The sequence below is a fragment of the Saccopteryx bilineata genome, chromosome 7, assembly GCF_036850765.1.
Source record: "Saccopteryx bilineata isolate mSacBil1 chromosome 7, mSacBil1_pri_phased_curated, whole genome shotgun sequence".
Classification (NCBI taxonomy): domain Eukaryota; kingdom Metazoa; phylum Chordata; class Mammalia; order Chiroptera; family Emballonuridae; genus Saccopteryx; species Saccopteryx bilineata.
In genome coordinates, this window is record NC_089496.1 from 44,372,308 (window position 1) to 44,398,857 (window position 26,550).

At 36.9% G+C, this 26,550-nt stretch overlaps 1 protein-coding gene across 3 annotated transcripts in view; it reads right to left on the bottom strand.

Annotated features, from left to right (window-relative positions):
- The window catches only part of SKAP2 (src kinase associated phosphoprotein 2), a 153,374-nt gene that overhangs the window by 64,806 nt on the left and 62,018 nt on the right, over nucleotides 1-26,550 (bottom strand). For all 3 annotated transcript variants that reach the window (XM_066239641.1, XM_066239640.1, XM_066239639.1), the window contains exons 5-6: nucleotides 1,913-1,990; nucleotides 787-870 (exon numbers count right to left, since the gene is read on the bottom strand). In XM_066239641.1, coding sequence (XP_066095738.1) covers nucleotides 787-870; nucleotides 1,913-1,990 — 162 coding nt within the window. The remainder of the gene's footprint in view (nucleotides 1-786; nucleotides 871-1,912; nucleotides 1,991-26,550) is intronic.

Sequence of the window (26,550 nt, forward strand, 5' to 3'; positions counted from 1 at the left end):
AAGTGAATGTTAGCTATTTCTATATGACCCTTACTTTATTATACTGAACTTCTGAACTTCTTTTCCTAAAAAAAAAAAAAAAAACTAAAAAAGCTTATACTCCTTAAATTTTAATATTTATGACTTTATTTGTTCAATTAATGAATTTAAAGTTATGTAAACTATGACTAGAGATTTTATAATTAGGAAATGAAATTTAAAAAGTATATCTTTTTTCTAAATTAATATAGTGAGAACAGTGGTTAACAGTATGGGCTCTAACCATTATGCCTAGGCTCAAAGCCCAGATCTGCCATTTACAGCTCTGTGACCATAAATAAGTTACTTAACCTCTCTGTTCTCAGTTTTCCAAACAGTAAAATAAGTGGGGTGAATAACAGTACCTCACTGCACAAAGTTGTAGCTGGACAGTTAATACATCTGAAGTGCTTAGCCAGCTAAACTCTCACCATCCTAATGGTCTTAACCTCTTCAGAGATCCTACAGCTACAGCCTGGATGATAAACATTTCCTAAGGTGAAAAGCCACACAGGTGAAAGTTATTTTCCTCTCTTTCCTAATCCAATAAAACATAATTGCATTAACTTTCAGGGCACTGTGGAATTTGGAGAATTTTTCAAATAATGAAATAGAATTATAAATCAGTCTACGGCTCTAATTATTAAAGTTCTCAGTTATTCTTTCTCCATCTGTCTTCAGTTTACTCTGTATCAAAAAAAGGGGGATGAAAAATGGCTCCCAAACTCTTCTGCCCAACGAGTGGAGATAACTGAGCACCAATACTACCTTTGTCGCTCCCATAATAATAGAAGACTCCTTTGCTGAGCGCACACCACCGCTTCTGCCATTCAAAGCCCAGAAAGCTGTGATCTACAACAAACGGGAGAGGGAACAGTTTAGATTATATACGTAACACATGTAAACATAACGCTATTTCTTTATTGTAGAAGGTTGTTAGTTAATATGATTTCTAAGGTTCCTTTCTAGCTCTAAAACTCCATGGCTAATTAATTTGTATCTTCTTTTCCAAGCAACAAAAGCAAAGCTAAATAGAATACAGCGAAGCAGAGACAGAGTGTCTGCACTCACAGGATCAACAGCACAGCGAACAAACTCTCTGACAGGGAGGTCAGGAAAGCTTTGGACTACACAGCCGGGAGATAACTGATTCATCTGGGTCTCGTTTTCTCGTCTGCTATAAAAAGAGGGAGGAGGAGTTGACCTAGATTATTTCTATTATCTCTTTCTGCTTTAAAATTCAGCTAAGAAAGCTAAGAAAAGCAAATGCGACATAAATAGAAAGGTCCAAAGGGACTCCCTGAGAGATAAGCAGAATGGTAATGAAGAGACTTTCTGCTTTTCATTTCCCGTATCATAACACCACCTCCATGTTTCATTTCCATTATATATCAGTGTTGAAAGAGGGAGACCATATGGTCAACTCCCAATTATCAGAGCCAATGCAGAGAAACACTGAATGAATAATAGAAAGTGGTGGACAGTATGCCAGGCTCCACCTGGACCTTGGCAGACGTGCGTGCGCCAGGGCAGACACGGGGTACCCTGTGCTGTGGGGTCGGACGTGATGAGAAAGTCCGTCCCTGAGATGACCACCTGAGATTACCACCGTGCCCCACCCCCTACCCCACCTTCCTCGGAGAGGCAGGAAGCAGCTCCTGAATCACTTACAAATAACTGAGCCCGATAACTAAAAACCTGACCAAATGTTTTGTTATAAACATTAGTTAGAGCTAAAAGTTTTACTTTGGGCTTTGAATGATGTCATCTAGATTTTCCTAGAATCTTAAAACTCTTCCATCACCTAAAGAGAAGACCGGCCCCACGTGAATATGGAAGCACGTTCACCCAAGGATAAAGGCGTTCTCAGATTTCCCTCAGCGTCCGAGTTTACCTTTCCTGCGTTTCTCAAGGTAGCCGGCCTTCAAGACAAAAGGGAGGTCCTGGGCTGCGATCGGAGGGAACTGGTTTCCTATGGGGAACAGAGGAGGGGAAGAGTCGTGAGTCATCCATTTTAGAAAAACCAAGTCCTGACCTCATTAGATTCAGTGTACTTTTAATTACCCAAATTAATTAAATCCAAGTTTATTAGTTTTGTTTCAGATCCATTCCATAGACAAGTCGCTTTTCTCCTCTCGTAAATCTCAAGAGCAAAAAAAAAGCTCCATACATACTCCTATATCTTAATATATTATGCTCCCCAAATACAGTATTATTATATAACTGAATGATTTCTAAAAGGCAATACTTTTTGATCAACAGTTTAAGGAAAGGCCTATTATAAGTAGTCTTTAAAAAGAAAACCATTATAAATAAATGAAATAAATCCCTAAAAGTGTTATTAGAAATTTCAAATAAATCGTATAAGTTTCCTTATATTTATACTGTATTAACTCTTCAAAAATTTTGATACAAACAGACTCTTACTTGCAGGTCCCTCTTCTTATCAAAACATAAAATGATTATTTTCCCTTCAAAACAAATGCTAAAATTTGTTTCTGAGTCCATAGCCAATATTCTCTCTTCCTGGTTGTATTCACAGAGAAATTCATTTGTCTAAACCCTTTTTGCTGTTTGTCCAATATTTGGGTTTGTTTAATAACATGTAATTAAAAAAAAAAACACCAAAGTTTATTAATACTAATCCCTTTAGATTCTTTAGATTTTTTTTAAGTTAAATTTCTTGGAGTGATATTGGTTAGTAACATGCAAGTTTCAGGTGGACAACTTGGTAACACATCATCTGTATACTCCATTGTGTGCCCACCACCCAAGTCTGGTCCTCTTGCAGCACCATATACCTGACCCCCTCTACCCTTTCATCCTCCCCTAACCCCCTAGATTTTAAGTTCTTAAAAGGACCATTTGATTTGCATAGCGCCATAAACACATGAACACTTTTTAATGTTAGAAACTGAACATTTGTAACAAGATGTAAACAGTATAACTGCTATTTTCAAAACATGAATTCTCACAAGTTTTTGGTACCCTGAAGAAGTAATCATGTACTGACAAAGGCTAGTTTCCTCTTCATAACACAAACATGCATTGCTTATATCAGGGGTCCCCAAACTACGGCCCGCGGGCCACATGCGGGCCATTTATCCAGCCCCCCCCCCCGCACTTCCGGAAGGGGCACCTCTTTCACTGGTGGTCAATGAGAGGAGCACTGTATGTGGCGGCGCCAGAAAGTGCTGTGTTGCTCAGGTACAGTACTACTTCCGGTGATGCAGGACACATGCGTCACAGCTCTGGAAGCACGTCATATCACTTGTTACGACTAGCAGTGACAAATATGGAACCGGACATTGACCATCTCATTAGCCAAAAGCAGGCCCATAGTTCCCATTGAAATACTGGTCAGTTTGTTGATTTAAATTTACTTGTTCTTTATTTTAAATATTGTATTTGTTCCCATTTTGGTTTTTTACTTTAAAATAAGATATGTGCAGTGTGCATAGGGATTTGTTCATAGTCATAGTTTTTTTTTATAGTCTGGCCCTCCAATGGTCCGAGGGACAGTGAACTGGCCCCTGTGTAAAAAGTTTGGGGAACCCTGGCTTATATAATAGTCCTACTTTTTAAAAGAAGCTCAACATATTAAACATATTAAACATTGAATGTAACACCCTACAAGAGCAGGAGAGGAATGGGTCTTCTTCCACTTGCAGTATGGGAATGTGAAACATGGACCCAGTGAATTCAAATCAGCACGTATCAAGTGCCTACTATATTCCCAGCAAGTCAAGGGGAACAAGGCAGGAGTGGAATTCAGATTTTCTTATTGTTTGGATGGTGTTTTATTCAAAAGGCCACTGTTTTAAAAGATAACTCAAGAGTTCTAGAATGTCTTGAAACTTTCGCCTTAAAAAGAGTGTATATAGTGGATGTAGTCCATCAGCAAGCTAAAGGAATAAATTGTGCAGTCTGAAAAATGGAAAAGAGTTCCATTATTTCTAATATTTCATGCATTATCATTTTGTATAAAGGTAGCAAATGCCTTTGTTTTGTTTCCTATATATTTCCAGATGATGTCCAGGATCTTGTAGACATTTCTGGCTTAAGAGTACATTGGGTGCTTAGCTTTAGAACACAGTCGATAAATGAACTTCAGTTCCCAGAGCAACTACTGGCTCAGAACTCATTATTCCACAAGTGCACTTGAATTACACTTTACTTCACATTTTTACACATAAATTTAATGACATTTTCCATTTCTAGAGACCCCATAGCAGATACAAAGACACAGAGTTGCTGACACTTACTATTATTCTAAAAGGTTTTAAGTGCAAATATCCACTTGTATACCTGCAAAACAAAACAGGAAAACTATGCCCTAATAAGAAACCCAAACTTAATGAATATACAATAATTAATAAATAATACAAGAATAAATTCTGTTTTGCCTACTCATAACTGTAAGCCTACTTTTGCCAACACCTGTATTTTTCATATTCTATTAATTCTCCCCTCCACATGGAAATTTGGAATTCCAAATATTTTCATCAGTTTTTTAATGGCGAAAAGAAAAGTATTATTTTCAATGGATATATGAAACAATAAACTATCAGAAAATAACCACTACAATCAGTAAAAGATAACTAATTGTTACTTCAGTATAGTCCTTTCGAAGAGTTTATTTTCTCACTATTATTTCTCTCTTCAGAAAGGATTAACCAATGAATATATTTGATATTAACTAGTACTGGTGATATCTAATATCTTCTTTTTCTTTAAAAAAAAAAAGGCTCATAGCATGCTTAGACACAGAGATGGTCAACTTCTAATTAGAAGGACCACAGAATTCCCAGGCGGTTAAGCTTTACACTAATACAGTGACCTATGTAATGACACCGGGGGCAAGAGCAGAGGTTGCAATCACAGGTTTGCCATCTGTTAGTCTTTCCGCCCTCTGTAAAGTACCAAGTCACTTTGAAAGCTACCAAGCAAACACTGAATGACTATTAGGGACATTCAAATTTGCCTTTATTAGCTCCACTTCTTGAAATGGAAATCCTGATAGCCTCATGAGAGTTCCAATATGTCTTCAAATAGAAAAAGTAAACCCAACCTCATTGAAAATTTGTCAAGAGCATTTTAAAAGTCAAATAATTTGCATATAAAATTTAAAGGACAACTAATAATTGATCTTACTCCTTCCTTACCTTTTCCACATTAAAAGACTATACGTATCAAGCACCATTTTTTAAAGCATCGTCAAATATAAATAACAAATACACATTAAAAAATATCAGCATGGTTCAGTGAGGTAATGATAACAGTAACTGCTGACATTTATTAGGCCTTTACCATGAATTAAGCTTGATACAGTCATCATCTCATTTCATTCTCACACAGCCACAATGGTAACCATTCCTAATTCCACGTTACAAATGGGAAATCAAGGTCACACACAGTAAGTGGTGGAGCCAGGACCCAGGTCTAAGAAAGCCCATTCTCTGAAATGCTATGTTCTACCATTGATGAAATAAATGAATGCCATCTATAGAAACTGTATAAGACAACATCACTGAATGACTGCCGTATGGCTTTAAAGTAACCATAATTATTTAAAATCAATTCTTAACAGCAGAATGATTTATTTTAAAGTATTTTGCATTTAAAAATCTAGAATGCTTGTTTCATTTTCTACAGGATTTTAGAGAAGTTCAATTTTGCTTCCTAAAAATGGCTTTTTAAAAGACTTGCATTTTGGTTTACACACAAACACACAAACATGGGACAAATTAGTAGTGGGAAAACTAATAGTTATGAAAGGAAAAGGAAGCTCTTTTTGTATGCAGATTCCTCTGGCAAACTGCGTAAAAATAAGAGATGAATACAATTTAGACTGAATTATTTAGTTCCTTTTCATTCAATTCTGTTTTATTTTCACATAGACCAGCGATTTTCAATCTTTTTTATTTCATGGAAAACTAATTACTAAAATTCTATGCACACCAAAAAATATAATATATTGTGAATTTTACAAAAGGTATAATTTTAATTGAGTTACAAAAAAATGATAGTAATTACTTACTCTTTTTGCTCTAAAGAGACTTTAAAAAAATCAGGTGCCTATAGTTGTATAAAAAAATTTCTGGCAAGGAATTAACAAACCAAATGCAAATGTATTAGGCGATGTGACCAATAAGATGTAACCCCATTCTATGACCTATATATTTATGATTTGAGACATGGCATTCACATCAGACAGCTGTGGTTGTGTTGGCTTTGTCACTTTTTTATTCAACAATCTAAAGAAAAAGAAGTCAGTGCCCCTGACTAAATAGTCAGGTATTGCATGTTTAAAAAATAGTAGCCGCATGCTGGTTGAAAATTGTTAACACAGATCATCAGGCAAGCTTTTATTTTTTTTCTTTTGCAACAGTTTTATGTTGTGAGTTTTAAGGTATCAATCTGTACAATTACTTTGAGAATATGAATAACATTTTACTAACTTGTAATATTCTTTAAGTTCATTTTTATCACTTATTTTTCCTAGTCTGGGTACAAAGCATTTAACGCCATTAATAACGTAAGTCGCGTCTGAAGTATTTGAAATAGGAATATCCTATTTCAAATAGACATACAGGTAGAATGTCTTCTACATTGTATGATATAATAAAGCGTATGTTTTTGGTTTTGCCTTGAGGAAAGAGAACAGGTTTATAAACAGTTTTTCTACTTCCATTTCACAAAAGAATCTTATTATCGAGGGGTGGTTAACATAAGTGAAAAATACTTATTATAAAAACTGTCAAATAAATTACTTTTATGACTAATAAATAATAAAAAATAAACATTTCTGAATAAAGACTCTATTTCTGGTTCTAGTCTGATTACTTGGTAACTAAATTGGGCTGGATTACTAAAGCAGATACATTCTCAAACACGCTTCATGCTTTTGTATTTATTACCAGCTTCTATTTAACAAACTATAGAAATGATCCCTGAAAGTATAGTCTTACCAGCTTCTATTTAAGAAGACAACTCCCTAATTTTGATTTAAATCAAAAAGCCTTTGGTATTTCCCTTCTTCTTCCATCAAAGTGTTGTAAGTATTTTAAAACATGTTGTATACGTGAGCTCTGTCTTTCCTCTTCCTTTCCTCTCTCTCTCTCTCTCTCTCTCTCTCCTTCTCTCTCACACACACAATTTATCTTGCTTCCATCTGAAATAGGTCTCTCCAGAGGTTTCTTTTTAAATATATATGTAAAATTAATACATTCTTACCTGTTATTATTAATTTAGTAATATGCTGCTGCATTTCTCCCAGAAAGTATTTCACCGGATTTGTACAGATACATTTGATAAGGAAATTAAAAGCAAGTATGAAAAAAGTGTGTGTGTGTGTGTATATATATACACACACCGGAAAGTTCTATCTGTTTCTATCACAACAAGTTTCGACACGTAAGCACATGTTTATTTGGCACATGTATGCCTCTCTATTTTTATCACTTAATGGATACATACTGACATAGCAAATTAACTAAAACAATGTTGATTCACGTTAGTCTTATGTGTGAAGCGATACTGTACCCATGGCTACTGATAAAGTTCATTTACGCCACTGTAATTTTTACAAATTTCAACAAGAAAGAAATGCTACAGAAGCATGTGTGTCGCATCCACCATATTCCCCGGACTTAGCACCCTCCGACTATCACTTGTTTTTGTCCTTACAAAGTTTTTTGAAGGGCAAAAAATTCAAAAATGAAGAAGATATCAAACAAGCACTGGTTCAATTTTTCGCATCAAAAGATAAAACATTTTTCAAAAATGGGATATTCAAATTGCCCTCACGCTGGCAAGAAATCATTAATAATAATGGCAATTATATTATTTAATAAAGTTTATTCACGGTAAGAAAAATTTGTATTTTGTTTTATTCCAAAAATGGACAGAACTTTCTGGTCGACCTTTTATATATATATATATATATATATATATATATATATATATATATATATATATATATATATATATATATATAGAGAGAGAGAGAGAGAGAGAGAGAGAGAGAGAGAAAGTACCTGTATAGAAAAATATGAATTAATGTTAAGTGAACCTGAGTGAAGAGTATGATGGGAACTCTTTGTATTACTTTTTGCAACTTTTCTGTAAGTTACATTTTTCAAATTAAAAAAATATATATTATATGTAAGTAAAAACTCAAGGCAAGACTAGAAGTCAGGGCAGAACACAAACCACGTTGAAACTACAAAGTCATTTACACTTAGCAAGGGTGGGCCAAGAACTCAGTTATAAGCTTTGTAACAACCAACATGAAGCAAAAAATAATAAATTGTGTGATTCATTGCCCATAAGATAAATACAGATCATTGCTCAGGGAGGAACATACAACAACTATTCTTGGTTCCTGGTACTGAAATGAGAAAGAAATTTCTCCCATGTGCTCTCAATGTCTGCAATAACATTTTAACAGTAAGTAAAATCAAAGTTTATAGAGCTGCTTTGTATAACATCACTCATATCAAGCCAACAGCATCTTGCCAAAGCGAAATTCAGCGAAAGCAGTTCTATGGAGTACAACCCCGGGTAGCCAAGTGCTGTCCATCGCTCCCAAACAGCGGGGTCCAACTCAAGGATAAGATCCTAGAGTACCTATAGGAATAGGCACCCTACATATTTTTTTCAGACAATCCTTCCAAAATACTATTTGTCTTGATCAAACTTTAGGTAAATATTAAATCCCAAGCAGAAGAGGAATCCCTGCAGGAAACTAACATGTTCTTTTGTGTGACTGCGTAAGAACCATATCCCTTAACAAGCAGCCCAGCTGCGGGTAATGATATGCTTTCATTTATAAATTTACATAAACATTTCTAAAGTTCAATAGCTTTGCAGGGACACATGACTAGATGAAGATCACCTTAACAGAAAAACAAATTGGCAATTGCCCATAAAGTTCAAACTGAGTGCCAGAATGATTCTAGCTTGCAAAAGGTTTAAGCATATGTCTACTTCACATAAACAAAACATCCATAGAACAGGTTACTAAAAATGATAGCATGCCCATTTCTACTCTTCATCAGGAACTGGCAATAACATACACTGTATATCTGGGTAACTGAAAGAGTTAGAAAGCACTGTTACCTCTGTAACTGAATGAATGACTAGAGAGTACACCTGAAAACGTCAGTATTAGGACAGCTAATGCATAGCCTTTTCCCCAGCAGAAAACAAAAAGCCTAGGCGGGCCTCATTCTTTCTGACCCCTAGCCAGAGGGGAATGACTGTTAGCGGCCCTGTGCGAGGATGGTCAGAGAGAGCGACATTCTTGTGGTACCTACAATATAAGGCTAAAGTAATGTATTCACAAGGTTATCCTCTCCTTTGAGCAAGGGATCATAAGACAGTGATTCTCAAGCTCAAATATGCATCAAATCGCCAATACAATTGCATGAATGTCATAATGGACAACAAACTCCTGCAAATCAATAAGAAAAAAAGAAACAGCGTAACAGAAAAACAAATAAAGAATATAAACCAGGCAATTTATAGAATAACGACAAAGGCTAATAAATAGGAGAAAGATGACTGTTCACTGCTGAATTGTCTTCCCTCCCACTTTATTAGGTAAGTTCCATGAGCTTAGAGATCACAATCACCTTGTCCACTGTGTATTCCTAGTGTCCAGAGTGCCTAGGCCACAGTGGGTACTCACGAAATTTTGCTAAATCAATAAACAAGTCTCACAAAAACTAAAGACACAAGCTAACACAGGTTACTACTTTTTAACTTACAGACTGGCAAGACCTAAAACTACAAGTTAATAACATCAGATAGCAGGGAGGACAGAAAGAGATAGTACTTTTCTGTTCTGTTTTTGGGAGTGCAGCTTCCTACTGCTCTGTGGATGAGAATTTGACTCTAAGACTTCAACTCCTAAGCATTTAACCTACAAAAATAAAGCACAGGTCCATAAAAGTGTACGTGCCAGAAGAGTCACTTAAGTGCTATTTGTGATAGCAGAAAATGGAAAATGTCCAGGAAGAGGGACATTAAGAAACCATTTTAAATAATGTGTATTATTTAAATATGCATATGTAGATCTATGGGTATTACTGTGGAATGATATGTACTAATGTAGAAAGATGTTCGTGAAACTTAGGTGAAAAATGTAAGTTGCTGAACAACATGTATAAAATAATCTGGCTCCATATTTATTCTAGCACAAATATATTTGTACAATTCAGGAGGGAAAAGTCTGGAAAGACACATGCAGAACTATTTACTTCTAAGGAGTTGCCTTTGGTGGGGAAAAAAAACTTTTTCTTTGTTAAAAGCATGTATTACATTTAAAATTTGACATAATAGAATTTTAATTTTTATTCATTTTTTTTTTTTTTGTGGCAGAGACAGGGAGAGTCAGAGAGAGGGACAGATAGAAACAGAAAGACAGGAAGGGAGAGAGATGAGAAACATCAATTCTTCATTGTGTTTCCTTAGTTGTTCATTGATTGATTTCTCATATGTGCCTTGACCGGGGGGCTACAGCAGACCGAGTGACCCCTTGCTTGAGCTAGCAACCTTGGGCTCAAGCTGGTGAGCCTTGCTCAAACCAGATGAGCCCGCGCTCAAGCTGGCGCCCTCAAGATCTCGAACCTGGGTCCTCCACATCCCAGTCCGATGCTCTGTCCACTGCACCACTGCCTGGTCAGGCCATAATAAAATTTTTAAATGAAAAAGAAAAACAGAATAAGTTTTTAAGTAATTTAAATTAAAATTTTTATGTTATTTATATCATATCCAGAAAAGCTTCAATCAGTAATCCAGAAGATTAAGTTTAATCACCAGAAGTATTATATGGTAAAATAATACAACTTGAAAACAATCCTCTCGACTCACATGAGGTCTAACTTTGAGGATGTTCACATACCTGGCTACTCTTCAAACAGGCCAGGTCTCACATGTCCACACAGCTTTCACCCTGCCTGGAGTAGGCCAGCCTTCCCTGTCTCACCCTGGCACCCCTCCCACTCTCTGTGAAGAACCTCAGCTTAGCCTTCAAGACACACGTCAACTCTCAAAAAGGCCTTCTCATTGTGATGTAAAGAAAACTTCTACAGGAAAACTAATTTGTTTAAAAAATTAAAGGAAAATGTTTTCTCTGATAAAGATCATTCTTACAAATGATTTTTAGTGTTCTAAAAAGTCATTTAAATGAAACAAAAGTCACTGATTTTTAATTATCCATATATTTCTATATTTTCTAAAAATTTCTACCTGATTATGGAAACAACCAAAGGATTTAAGACAAATTGTTCTGGAAAGAATGCTGATGGGTTTTTGGAAATCCACATGAACTAAATATGTTCTTGGTTGCAAAGCAAGCATTGATGATGAATTATAAAATTGTTAATGAAACAAATCTAATTTTTTATATCACAAAAATAAAACAATAATGTACTTTTTGTTCTACTTCAACTTAAGTGCCTTTAGCTGATTCATGTAAAAATATGCATAAAACTAATTGTGCCAGGCTATAACTGGTATTCCAAAATCCACTCGGGAAATGAATTTTATGGCGATACTATAAACTTCTAAAATCCTGAAGTTTTAATAGATATGCTGACACAACCTGGACCATAACAGTTCTAGCGATTGCTGCTATAATAAATCTGTCAGTTTCCATAACGCTTATGACAAACCCATTAATATGAATGATGTACACTTCACATAGCACACTACCCAACAACCACACACAGTCATGTCATCTCCGTTCTGAGGAGCAAATCAGTAATCAATATTTATAAAAGCAGCAGCTAATCCTTTGTAAAATCACTGGTTCAGTGATTGAAGAGTTTGCTCAATCCACACAGTTAATCCCTCTTCATCTGCTTGAGCCCCTCTTTATCCCGGCCTCTCACAGTGCTAGCGATGGCGGATTAATACATCTCCACACGTTACACATGACCGGACCATTGACACAGGAAAGTGCTGACAGGATAAGCTCTACCAACACTGGCCTTTTAAAAAGGAAGCTTGAAATTAACATTCAGAATCCCAAAGTTTACAAATAGGCTCACCACTATCCCTTTCTAACTCAAGTCTTACTGATCTCACTCGCACTCCTAAGAAAATGTATTCCTAGTTTTGGTTTGAAAAGTCTTCTGGCTGATTGTAGAACACGTATTCATAAAGCTTATTTTGTTATTCATTTTTTAAGTCCAGGTAAATAGAAGTTTTCTGATCAAAAAAAAGAGGCTCATACGTCCAGAACCATTTAGAGAACTTTAATGTACAAAGTCAAGGTACCTGTTCTCAGCTAATGGTATTTTAAAGTTCCATTAAAATGGGAGAAAGTCATACCAGGTAAAGATAATTGGTCATTTAAAAAACTCAGTAGCGAATGGAGTGGGGTGGAGAGGGAACGGCAGCCAGGGATAAAAGCATCTCCAGTTAACTTCCTAATTCAATATTTGTAGCAATATTCCCTTTCCATATCAAATTCCACTTTAATGCAAAACCTACTCTTCCAAATCAATAAAAGGCAATACTGTAATTTTTAAACTCTGATAAATTTTAACCTTATTTAGTAATAATACATTCATTTGTAGTGTTAAAAAATGAATAATAGGTTAAAAATGACGTGTTGAAAATTTGGAGTGACATCTGTAATGTAATGCAAAACGTCTTATATGATATGTTGCATATTTTAAGATTGTGATCTTAAAATCTAATCACTTTTGAGATATTAAGCAAAGTAATTTGCTAGTCAGTTGAATTTGCTATAAGAAGAATTATACACATCACCATCACCAAATCTTACAAGACAACTGGTTCTAATTAGCCTTACTGAAAGAAGCTAATTCATATAGTGAATAAAAGAGACAGCAATACTAATTTGATATTATAGGTGATTTGTCCCTGTCAAGAATATAGCACATTAGGCCCTGGCCGGTTGGCTCAGCGGTAGAGCGTCGGCCTAGCGTGCAGAGAACCCCGGTTCGATTCCCGGCCAGGGCACACAGGAGAAGCGCCCATTTGCTTCTCCACCCCTCCGCCACGCTTTCCTCTCTGTCTCTCTCTTCCCCTCCCGCAGCCAAGGCTCCATTGGAGCAAAGATGGCCCGGGCGCTGGGGATGGCTCTGTGGCCTCTGCCTCAGGCGCTAGAGTGGCTCTGGTTGCAATATGGTGACGCCCAGGATGGGCAGAGCATCCCCCCCTGGTGGGCAGAGCGTCGCCCCATGGTGGGCGTGCCAGGTGGATCCCGGTCCGGCGCATGCGGGAGTCTGTCTGACTGTCTCTCCCTGTTTCCAGCTTCAGAAAAATGAAAAAAAAAAAAAAAAAAAAAAGAATATAGCACATTAGATAAGTAGAAAAGTTTGCCAACAGCTAAAAAAAATAAATTTTAAATCTCCTTAAACCATAAAAAATACTTTAGAGGTCATAATCACCAATGCTATGCATACCATCTTGAAAAAGTAAATTTTTCTGGTGAATTTAAATGACAATATTACAAAGATCAACTTACACATGACTTTAAAAAACATCTATTGTACAAAGTATGTATTTACCCCTATTGAAATCTTTTAAGTCTACTGTTGCCTTTGAAACTCCTAATGGAATTCTTTAAGACTCAAAATATGATTATCTTAATGTAATCTCTCATACAAACACATGTAAAATATATACATATATGTATATATGATGTGTGAAATGCACACATACAATTCTGCCCAGTAAATCCTAGAGAAGCTAATGTTTGACTCTTTTTCAAAATAATAGTGATGTTCATAAGAGCTAATATTTTTATATACAGCTAAAACAATTTTCTAAGAAACAGTAAGTATTTTTTTAAGATGAAGGTAACTGAATGTTTCAAAAGATGTCTATTTTAACTTCCTTCGAAAACATTTCACACTCTTACTTAAGACACCCAAGTAACCAAACTCATAAACTTGCAAGCCAATTTGCCAATGTTATACGCAGAGCAAGAGCAAAATAACACCCATATAAGATCAAACAAGTAACACTGGCCTCCTAACAATACACTTTAACTTAACTGACTCGCTAGTGGAGCGAGCGTTAGTTTCTTCTTTATGATAAAACAAGGAAGTAGCAATTGGGCGTCATTGACCAATCGAAATTACATGTTCTGAAGAAAATGTTATCCTCAGGCCTGAGACTTGAGATTTCTATAAATATTTTCATTTAAATTTTAATAATACCAAATATTTAATTGCTTGAGTATCATTTTCTTATGTTTTTAGTCACATTAATAAGTCAAATTATCAAGATTTTCCATGTAAGAAAATCTGAAAACGGAAAATTAGTGGTCATACTGAAAGTGATCTACTAACACCATAAAGTTCTATGTAGATTCAGACCTAAAGATATCAAGTTGGAACTTTTTATTTTAAAGAATCCCAAAAATATAAAGGCAACAAATTTTTTTTTTCCAAAATTCCTACATTATGGCCCAGCACATCATATCAGGAGGCACATGATGTCAATCTGCCGCATCACAAATGATGTTAATGTTTATACCTGTTCAAGGGAGTATCTGCCAGTTTCTCTGTTCTCACAATACTATTTTACACTGTGTAGTTAATAAAGGTCTTATGAGGGTCTTTGAGATGATGGAAATATCCTCATTCTTTCTGAAACCTTCAACCTTCTCTTACCAAGTTTCAGTTCTCATTGATGACTCTTGCCTGAATTACCTTTACTGTGACTGCAAATGGCAATGTTTCCAACTTTTTAAAAAAAAATAAATGAAGAGGTCAGATACACTTAATATGGAAAAGCTAAAAGCTAGACAAATGACCACCATTTGGGAATTGAATATTTAGGAAAGAAAAATAGTTGATTCTCTGCCAACATGACTTTGTGTGTATGTGTATGTATGTGCGCATATGTGTGTGTATTAATAATTTACAAATACATAGCAGCCTAGTAAAACACCTCATAATGCATATAACAAGAAAAATTGTGTAATAAAAAATTGCTATAGCACAGTCATCCTTGATAGAAGAAAAAGAAAAAAATATTAGGAATCAGAAGGCTACTCCTGTCAGCCCCTAAATGTCATTGTGGGTGCCTAGATGACTCAGTCTTTCTAGACTTCATGTGTAAAATAACACACATAGACTAGATAATTTGTAAGCTTCCTTCCAACTCTAGTATTCTACATTCCAATAACACTGAAATATGTTGATTTATGCAAAGATGTAAAATCTTATTTTTACTTCATACTATTTCTACCCATCCGAAAAAAAAAAAAAAGAAGAAACACTAAAACTGGAAAAAAAAAATAACTGTTTGGGTAAGGCTTACCCAATGATATTCCAAAGGAAATAAAATCATAATTCCCCTCAGGAACCTTCTGGTTATAATTTATAATACACTAGTCATTATTCTATTGTTTCTAGTAGATGATTTAAATTTCCTCCAACAAAGAGAAAGAAAGCATTGCTTCTGCAAGATAAGTGTTATAATTTGTTAATATGCCAACTTAGCCCTAGGTATAGCTAGTGATAATAAGGTTTTTAAATAATACTCAGTCTGGGACCTGAGGACACAAAATAAAAGGCACCCTAGCCTACTCTAATCAAAAAGCCTGGTTTCTAAAGCTCTTCTCCCAGACTCAAAAGAGAAAATCTGAACTCTTGCCCAAACTCGTCTTGGTGTTCTAAAGGACAGGAAGTCAACAAGTCAAGTTCAAGGATACAAGAGACTACTAGTAGTATATCTAATGATAAGGTGGTGATGTAATTAATATTCACAAATTGATATCCTTCTCCTGACGAAGGATATCAAGGTGAAAATCCTCTTTTTTTTTTTTCCATTTCAGGTTATATAAATTGAGATTTATTGCCCTCCTGGGGATGAAAGCAAGATAATCCGTAATATAGTGGACTTGTAATACCCGCGGCTAGGTACAAAACCGAGGCTGGAGTCAGCGGTGCACGTGCACACTTTATATAAAATATACAGGGATATGCACGCTTGTCTGTGTAATTAGTAAAAAAAAATGCACAGACAATTATAGGATAAATATTTATGGAATTATTAACTGGAATAAATACTTATGTAGCCAGCTTTCTTTATACTTGAGACTTAGTATTTATTTCTTTACCTGTAAAACGGGAATTAACAAGCTGGTTGTCGATAAATGTACAAACCTGACAAAAATATACTTAGTTAGATTCTGAAAACAACGCGTGCTGTTTATAAAGTAAATATTGGAATTTTTCTTAAAATAATCGAAAAGGCCAAAGGGAAAGCCGAAGCACTTCTATTCGGGCCATTCTTTCAGTACGTGGCTAGAGGAAGACACCAGGTCAGCAGCAGATGGGAAGTGAGAACTGATAACAAACTGGGTTGTGGAGATGCAGGGTCGGGCACAGGCTCCTTGAGGGCTGAACCACCGGAGCCTTAGTCATGTTCTTAATCCCACCACATGGTGCCTGGAACACCATTTAATAAATGCATATCGAATAAATAAAGGTTACTAAATAAAAGTATATATTATAGGGATCCTCCTTTACATCAAAGGATTATTTTTACTTTTTATGTGAATAAAATCAGAGTAACCATGGTAAACCATAAAGTCCTATAATGGCCTCCGAAGGACATGAAACTCTCGCTGAAGTCCATAAGCACTACGTAAACATCAGAAAAGCCCAGGCCTATTGAATTTTTTGTATGCAGCACTTTACAAAGCACTTGGCACGCATTCAGCCAGCCGGAGGAAATTCCAAGTGAAACTCAATCCATGTGTGTGTTTGTTTTGTGGGAGCCAATTATTTTTATGGCATGTAACTTTAATTGGTGGCAAATATAAAATATCACTTTATAGGTACAATACATGTTCATTTAGCTCTGCATGGAGTCTAGAATACTTCATTATTAAACTTTTAACACTAATGGGAAATTCTGCGCTCTTAAAAAGAACGCCGGGCCCAGTGATGACACGGAGCCTCTTCCACCCGGCCACTCCAGCAGTTCTTCTCGCTCAGGACGCTGATGGCCTTGACAACTCAGTCTGTCATCTTAAAACACATTCCCGTGTGGGATGAGGATGATATTCTCCAGAAATACACTTCGTATGATTTGGAGTTTAGTCTCATTTTAACACCCCTGCCCCCCACCGAAAAAAACAAAGAGGGCTAATTCAGGTTTGTCGCTGTGTAGGCCCCCAGCTAGCAGTCACACACACCACATCCTGCCAACTCCCATTTTTCTCTTCCTGTCTCCTGAGGATAGAAAAGTAAAAACCCTCATTTTTTTCCCCCCATTTTAGGTTATATGAATTGAGTTTCTTGCCCTCCTGGGGATAAAGGCAAGATAATGTGTATTAAGTTAGCATCCTCCTTAGGTATTTCTTGGCATGCTGCAGGCTTTTCTCAGTTACATTTCCTCTGCTTTTTCTAGCTAATCCATTTCCAAAGGAGCAGAAACAAACACCAGATTAACACAGCGATCCTGCAACAGGACATAGTGCTGGTACCTCCCAGAAATCTCTCCCTTCTCCTTCTCCACCTAAACCTCATAAGTGCGATTATGAGCTTTATTTCAGAATAAAATATAATCTTCTTCACACAGGCTTGATTCCATGCCAACAGGTGTGATAGTCATGACTCAAGGAGTAATAAACATTGTGAACCTGGCGCAGGTCAAGAACCACGCTAGACCCTGGGGAGACCATGACAAAGACAGCACAGGTTCTGCCTTTAGAGGGTTCATATCTAACACCTGAAAAGCAACAGCACGTTGAACAATAACAAAGCATTGCACACACACATCTTCTATATAAACGGAATCAAACGCAACTGGAACCGCAGTACCTGGGCTGAGGCTGTGGGGCCGGGTGACAGCGAAGCCTGGCATGCTTGAGAAAAGTAGGATTGGGAAATTATCACTTGGTACGCTTCTCTTTCTCCCACATGTCAATATTTTTATATGTAAAAACTGATTCTAAAAGCACATCAAGGACAACTCTGAAGAGAGACATGCTTCAAAAAGAGCAATACGTGTCTTGAAAGGCATGAGGGAGAGAGAAAGAATTCTAGCGCCCGGGCCTTGCTGAAGTGTGTGTCGGTGGAGGAGAGGACAAGAGCCGGCTGTGCGCATGCACACAGGTGCCTAGCTTTGCCACCGGGCAAAGGATCTTCCCAGTGAGCAGCCAATCCCCTAGTGCAGGGTGACCACCCTGAATCACTTCTTCCCCGAATGAATGGGAATTGTGCTGCGGCTTCTTTTGCCAAATCCTAATAAGCAAGCAATACCATCCTAAAACTCGGGGCCTCAAGACGTGCTATCAATAGTAAAGTGTGTGTTGTGGTGCTGATTCAAATCATAGCTCAAAGGAACAGGAACAGCACCAAGAATCTGTATAGATTTTTTAATCCTGTTGAAAATATCATATTTGGAGTTAGAACAGACTGCGGTTGCTATAAAAGAAGGGCAAGGTTCTTCTCACAGAAGCCTACAAACACCTCGACTGTTACTGCCTCTGGTGGAGAAAGGCGCCACATCGCACGTGTTGCCACGTTTAATTTTAAAGAGACCTTTTAAAAATCAGGATACCCAAGTCTGTCAGTCATTGATTAAAAAAATAATATGCAATGATTATGAATCAGAAAGACAGAGATAGAAATGGGGGTGGGGGAGACACCATTAAGAGGGAAGTCTCTCAGCTTTCCATACACACACATGTACACACACACACACCTGTGTTCACACCCACACTATAGCTTCCCTCCTGACTCAGAAAGTTCGCCCCTTGCATCCTGAATCTCTCCCTCTCCAACCGCCTCCTCTGCAGCCCCTGCACACGGTCAGCCCCTCCCCCTTAACTTCCCATCTCTCCTTCCCATCTCTCCTCTCTCCTCCACTACTTGAGCTTTTTTGAAATGTTTATTGAGATAAACATTTCCTTCACTTCCACATCGTTAAAGCCCATCAACTCTGTTCCTGAAATAATTCTTTTTTTTTTTTTTGAAATAGTTCTTGAATTCATTCTCTCTTCTTACTGCCTGCTGTCATTTCTTTAGTTGAGGCTCTCACCATTTCTCCCTTGCATCACTAAAACAGCTTCTCCCTCCCTCTGATCTTTGCAGGCCATCTCCACACATCTGCTAAGTGCCCTTAACTAGACACAAGTCTGCTATGACCCTCCTGCTCTCAGATCTTACAATGGCTCCTAAAGCCTGACTTCGAGCACAGTCCACAGGCCCTTCAAGGTCTACCCCTGGCCTACCTCACCATCGCCCTCCGCCTTTCACACATCTGCACCCTGTGACCTCAGCACCACGCACTGCCTGCAGTTCCCAAGTGCTCTGCCTCGCAGACTGGTGCTTCCGGTCTCCAGATGTGGAATCCGAGCTCTCTATCTGGGAACCAGAACGGCAGCTGGGCCTTCTAGCAGGCCAGAGGGAATGCAATCACTAACTGATCTGATATTTAGAGGAAAAGAAACCTTACGTGTTTTAAAATATTCTAAATTTTAAAAAAAGAGTAATTTTTCAAACATTTAACATAAAATACATCTTGTCTGGAGATGGTAGCCATTTGGTTTCTTTCAGTCCAAAGGATCAACTTCAAATACCCTCCTAACCAACCCAGAAAAAGAGCTGAGGTGGTCAATACGATCTTTGTAGACACTTGAATATAACACAAAATAAAGCCTAAATTATGGATTTTTCTAGGTAAACCTCTCTCTTTTTCTTTATTTAAATCACCTTTTATTTTTTTCAATTACAGTTGACATGCAATATTACATAAGTTTCAGGTATACATCTCAGTGATTAGACATTATATGGATTTTTTTCAGGGATATTATGAGACTTTTTATTCTCCAAAGAAACTAAATAACAGAAATGGAAGAAATAAAAGTTGCTTCCAATTAAATTTTCTAAATATTAAATTGTTCATATGAACAGTTCTTGAAGCATGTGACATTTCCTCAGATATGCATAACTACCCATGACATAGTTTTCACTTTCTTTCATTATTCTTACAATGCCTGTAAGCACTGATAATAGACAAATTGATCCGCACCCCAAGGCCTTCTCTTCTGCTTATCCACAGGGTAGCAGCGCGTTTCAAAATAACATCACCAGTCACCACTGGGGGATATGTAGGAGTGCCCAGACTGTCTGCAGAAAGCAGCTGGTCCCTCTTGTACACATGCAAACATCAGAATACTAGCAGGCTGTGCTGAAAGCCCAGAGTGTGGTGTCAGGCTAACAAACAACAAAGTACTTATAATAAGAAAACAGGTCAGGGAGAAGAATGGTATTTTAAAGGTAAAAATAGAAAAACAGACTAAGTTCCTTGTAAAATATTACATACCCATTGTTCTACAACTCAACATCTATAAATGAACTGATTTGTATGTATTTAAACTAATAAGGTATTAGAAATGTATAATTCTATAATTTTGACTTGGCAATATTATTAATTATATTTTACATAAGTTGTACTTCAAGAAAATGTAGTACAGAATCCTTCTGATGACCCTGAATTCATTTCTGACAACTGAGACCTACATCAGCACATTGACATGCTATAAAAATTATAAAGATAGGTTGTTTGTTTTTGCTATAGGAAGATCATTACTGGTGAATAAGAAAGCCCTTACATTTAAGAGCTAGAAAAAACATTTCAGGGAAGCAGATACTTAAAATACTTGAAAGTATAGGGCTGGGCTTAGCATAGGCTCCCTTAGGAGCATCAGTTATTTAAGCTCTATATAGCCTGGATTTCCCCAGCTGCGGAAGTAAATAATAAGAGCACAAATCTCATAGGATCGTTTTGAAGATTAAATGAAATAAAGCACTTAGAATAATATTTGACAGTCTTCCAGGCCCTTCTGGTTCCACAGTCTGTGATTCTACACACAAACTCAAGACTTTTAAGTTCATAAAAAGGACGTTAAGAACAGCAAGGAACTGAGAGGATGAGCATATTTCTGTCGCTGCGTTCCTATTCTGCACTGTGTGTCTGTGAGGAACACAGCACACGGGTCACAGTCTAGGCTCAGGAGTTGGGAGCGCTGGGTTTCGCAGTTCAAGTTCTTCCACTCAATAACTGAATGACCTCAAGCAAGGTAACATCTGGGAAAGAAGGTAACATCTCAGATCAAACATGTGTATCTCTTAATAGGTTTAAAAGGATTTTCTAATTAAGTAAATAATTCAACTACAGTATATAGAAAGTAAATTTAAAGCAAAAGTAAATTTATTTCCTTTCCCTCAAATATTTGATATAATACAAAAAAAAGGAAGATAAACTAATTACAATGACCTGCCTTGTCAACATCCAAAGCAGCTAAAAAGATAATTTTTTCAAACTAGATAATGTCTGCCTCAATAGCTGAGACATTTTACAAACCAAAGTTTAGAAATTCAAAGGGCTCAAAAATTAAATCCACTAACTGAAATGTCCTGAGGCAAAAATTTTGAATGAGTAAAAAAATTAAATTAAAAAAACTTTTATAAAACTGTGATATTAACTGTTCTTAATTTTATTGTGAATAGAAATTTGAATCTATCAATAATTAACTACAAAGGAAGTTCTGGCAGAGGGGGTATCTCTTGCTTTTAAAAATTAACTAAGGATTACCTATAACGCTGTCGTTAATAACTTTATAAAATTTGAAGAATAATTCTAAGAAGATATTTTCTTTAAAACCTTCTTTTGCACAGAGAATAAACCCATTTTTTCTTACAGAGAGACTACAACCTCCCGCCCTATTACCACAAATTCTGAATTAACGGAATGGAATTCCATTAATTTTATAAGCAGTTCTCTATTTGCCATAGATCAGAAAAATCTGCAGGCTAGCTATACTCAATGAAATTTAATAAAGATAAAATGCAACTTTGTTCATTGCTATCAATTAATAGCCCAGATAGAAATGGTATCATTTTAATCTTTCTCTAATCCCCAAATTGACAACCATATGACAAAGCATCTCCATTCATGTCATTCTGTAAAATATATTGTGCTGAAGTTAGGGTTAGCTTCTCACTGGATTCTGAGACAAAACTTTTGCAAAGGATATTCAATATCACTGTACAAGTAAGATTTATATTGGAGAACCTACTCAAGACATGATCAAAATCTAAGTTCTAAGGGTGGGTCAGGCAATAGTTACAACGGGAATTCGCAAATGGAGGGTGAAATTTATTGAAGAAGGCACAGAAGCTGTAGGGCTTCTTATGAGTGTTGGAAGACAGTGAGCACAAAGGACAAGTGCTGATGGCTTGTGAAAGAGGCCAGCCTAATAAAGTAAAGGTTTGTGTGAAAGAGAAGAAGATTATAATTGCCAAGAGCCTTAAAACCCAAGCAAAGGAATTTGGACTTGACTTGGTAAGCAATCTTTTTTTTTTTTAATTGATTTAGAAAGAGAGACAGAAACATTGATTTGTTCCTGTATGTGCCCTAACCCGGGATCAAACCAACAACCTTTGAGTATTGAGATGAGGCTCTAACCAAATGAACTGTCCAGCCAGGGCGGCAGGAAGACTTTAACTGCTGTAGGATCTTGAGAAAGGGGATGATTCTATCAATGTAGTATTTTATAAGATCAATCAGGTTAGAATGAAGAGGATAAACGGAATCTGAGAGATCTTTTAGTTTAGGAAGCAGCCACAATAATTCATTGTGATAAGGTCTCAGACTAAATGGTAACATTTCAAGTAGATCTCTTCCATTCATTTCCTTCACAGACAGAGTCTATTACATGTTGGGTATGGTGCTAAGTGTGGATAGCACTATGGTAAACAAAACTCATGGCCCGTTCTTTTATGAAGCTCACAAGATAGTGAGGGAGGTGGACAGAAAAAGAAGTAGCAAATAAACACACACATTACAAATTGTGAAAACTGCTAGTGGGAACAAAGAGGGATGAAGAATAAGACGGGGCAGACAGGGAGACCATTTTAGACAGGAAGCTCAAGGAGCCTCTCTGAGAAGATTTTAAGCTGAGACCTCAGCCTTGTTAAGAAATTGCTACTTGATTTTAAGTGCAATGGGAAACCACTTTAGGCGTTTGGTCAGGGAAGTGACCTAAAATGTATTATTTTGAAAAAGTAAAAGGTAGTTGGGTTGGTCATAAATTACAAGGAACAATAAGAAACACCCTAAGTCCATTTTTAATAAAACAAGTAATTTGTGTTTTAAGACTGGAGAGCCAGTTGTACAATAATGCAATCTACTGAAGCCATCACTAAAACAGGTTGAATTGAAGTCAGATGAATTACACTGATTAATCTCTTATTAGTACAAACATATTACAACCCAGGAGTACCCTAAATGAGAACAAGCAATTGGTATCAAACAAAAGGAAAACATCCTTACCTCCTATTCAAGAAATGAATACCAATAGAAGGTGCTTATAAGAAAAGCACTTGTGAGAAACCACTGGGATAAATTTGAGAGTCCGCTCAGCTAGCCTGTTTTTAGCACCAGCTGACTTTGAAAGATTTACTTAACCTCTCTGTGCTGTTTCCTGTAAAATGAGACAAACTAGTTCCTCACAGTTGTGTGAATTAAATGAGTCAAAGTGTATAAAGCACTTACGAGAGTATTTGGCACAAAAAAAAATACCCAATAAACATGAGCATCTGTTATTATTATCGAGGTCGAGATGTTTACTCTGCTTAGTTCAATTCAGACTTGTGTCATCCCTCCTTCAAAATCAGGCAGTTGGTTTTGACTGACCTAATTTCCATTCTCGATTAGGGGAGAGCTAGACCAGTGGTGGATAGTAAACACATTTGGTTTTTCAGGCCAGGAAAACCCTGTCACCACTATTCAATCTACTGCTGTAGCTCAAAGTAGCCATAGATAAAACATAAATTAATGAGCATGGTTGTATGCCACAAACTAGACACTAAAATTTGAATTTTATATTTTCCTGAGTCACCAAATATTATTCTTTTGATTTTTTTTCAATCATTTAAAAAATGTATAAATCACTGGCAGGCAGGCCAGTTTGCCAATCTTGACACTTTTAAATATGTGACCCTTTCACAGCCATAATTTCTCTTTCTATAAAACCAAAGTGAACATAATTAGCTTTCCAAACTTCTACATGTTCAAATAGCAAAATTTATCTTCACAGGAGGAATAATATCTAGCTCATGGGCTCAATTTCTTTTTCTCTAATTTGCTCCAATGTAGCATACCACACAAAAAAATCATGGCTAAAATAGTGAAAAATGCTATTACACTAAGTTTCTTTGGGGTTGGATGTTGTGCTGTATTAAATATGGTTACACAATTGAAAGCTTACAGAGATCACTCTATCAAAAATTTCCACCATCATGCTAGGTTTATTCACCAATGCTTATTTTACAAGATAACTAGAGCTGTTGCCAGTTTTCATTAACACAAAAGGAGAAGATATTTATCCAGACTCACTAAATCCTTGCTAACAGACACACTTTTAATAACAGGAAGATGGAAGCGTATCCCTCAGCAATACACAATCAATACAAATGTGATCCTCCTTCAGCCCATAAAACAGTGTGTCATACATTCATACATAACATTAGCTCTGGACAGAGCAGGGTGCCTCTAAAACCCAATGGAAAAATAATGTTTGCTGAGGTTTCCCTGTAATAAAAAAGGTAAGGCCCTTCTGAAAAAAATAATAAAGGTACATTTGCTTACTTTGTATATCATTACAATTTATATATCAGTAAAAATTCTATATGCTGTCAAAAGAAGATGGAACTGCAAATGACAGCCTGGGTTTTATTGCTTCTAGCAGAGATAATCTGTATATTTACCTGCTACTAACATCGTCAATGAATGAATTTTGCAACAAACTCTTGGTTGAAAGGGAGACTTTTAAATGGAAGTGAGGGATTATGCGTAGGCCTTGTGTAACTGCCTTTTTCTTCTTCATTGGAATAATGAATCAGTAACAACTCCTAAATAAAACAAAGGCTTTAAATCAAAAGCTAAGACTCTACTTTTGGCCCCTCCCTCTCTGCTCATCCATCACCAAGGCCTATGGTCTGGCTTCTGAGGCTCTCTACTGCTTCTGTCTTGGTCATCATCTCCATCACGTCTCTCGATGTAGCTGCTGTCATCTCCCCAGACCTCTGAACCAGCTCCTAGGCAGCACCCACCCCCCCTCTCTCCTCCACACTGTCTTCCCACTACATCCACGGCTCCCTTCTCAGGGGTGCCCTCCTGACCCCCTGCCTGGGTTGGAGTCCTGTCAGCATCACGGGCCTCTCTTCTACGCCATGCGAACTTGTAGACAGGATTGCTTCTATATGTATCTATCCTTGTGTGGTTAATGTCTGTGTTCTCCACTGGACATTAAGTTTCACAGGGGCAGCGTTGATGGAATCCTAATACCTGGCACAATCCTGGCACATAACAGGAATCTGATGACTTCACCAATTGTCATATGTGCTGTAAGACATTAAATCACTTGCATACACGTTAAAAAAATTTTTTTTGTTGACACTGAAGAATCACCTTAACTGCTAGCCGCAATCAGTCATGAAGTCTGATTTACCAGGACAAAGTCACATGTAAATCACCATATCCTACATCAAATTGTAATAAATACTGTCTTCAGCATCTTCTGAAGAGGTTGGCTCAAGTTGTCTTTGTTTTTCCAAAAAAATAAATAAATAACTAAAATAAGATTGTATTAAATAATGCACTTTAGAAACATACACAAAAAGAACATCAGAATATACCAAATTATTACTGCCTTCCCTGAAATACATTTTTTATAATTATTCCAGATCACTCTCCTGAGCTTCAGACCCATATCTATCTGTCAGCATTACCATTTATGTGTCCCCAGAGCAATTCCAACTTAGTATTTTTTAAATTTCCCCAAATCATTCCTTCCCCTCAAATGAAGTTAGTGACATGTACCATTCCCCATTCATTTGCCACAGTCAGATATCTAGTACTTATCATTGACTTTCTACTCTGCAAGTCAGTCACTGAGTCCTAGCTACTCACTTTCCTACATATCTTTTATTTGTCCTCTCTTCTCCATCCTTCCTGCCTTTATTCTGGTATTCTGCTAATTGATATTGTTAGTGGGGGGGATGCCACGCCCCTAACCTGATAGCCTCCAATATTTTCCTCATTATCTTGTACTCCTTAGCAATACACTCAAGAGCCTCCAGTATCTAAACAAGCGTGCTACTAATTCAACGTTCACCAGCCTGTCTCCCACTCTTCATCACTTAATTCATATTCATCCTTAAAGAGTCAGCGTAAGCAGCATGTTTTCCAGCTGTCTCCTTCTGGACTCGGAATCCCTTCCACAAACTCCCCTCTATGGTGGCCCTTCTGGAGCAGGGGGAGCAGAATCACGAGCCAGTCATTAGCATCTCTTCCCAACTCAGCAGTGACACTGCATTGGTTGCTTAGAAATGACTGAAGGGACCAAGAAGCTAACAGCAGATGCAGAAAGAAATCTCATCTAAGCTCCCCTTATCTGACTAAAACAGAGCTTTATAAGAGTCCTATTACCTAAAACATGGTCTGTCCTTCAAACAT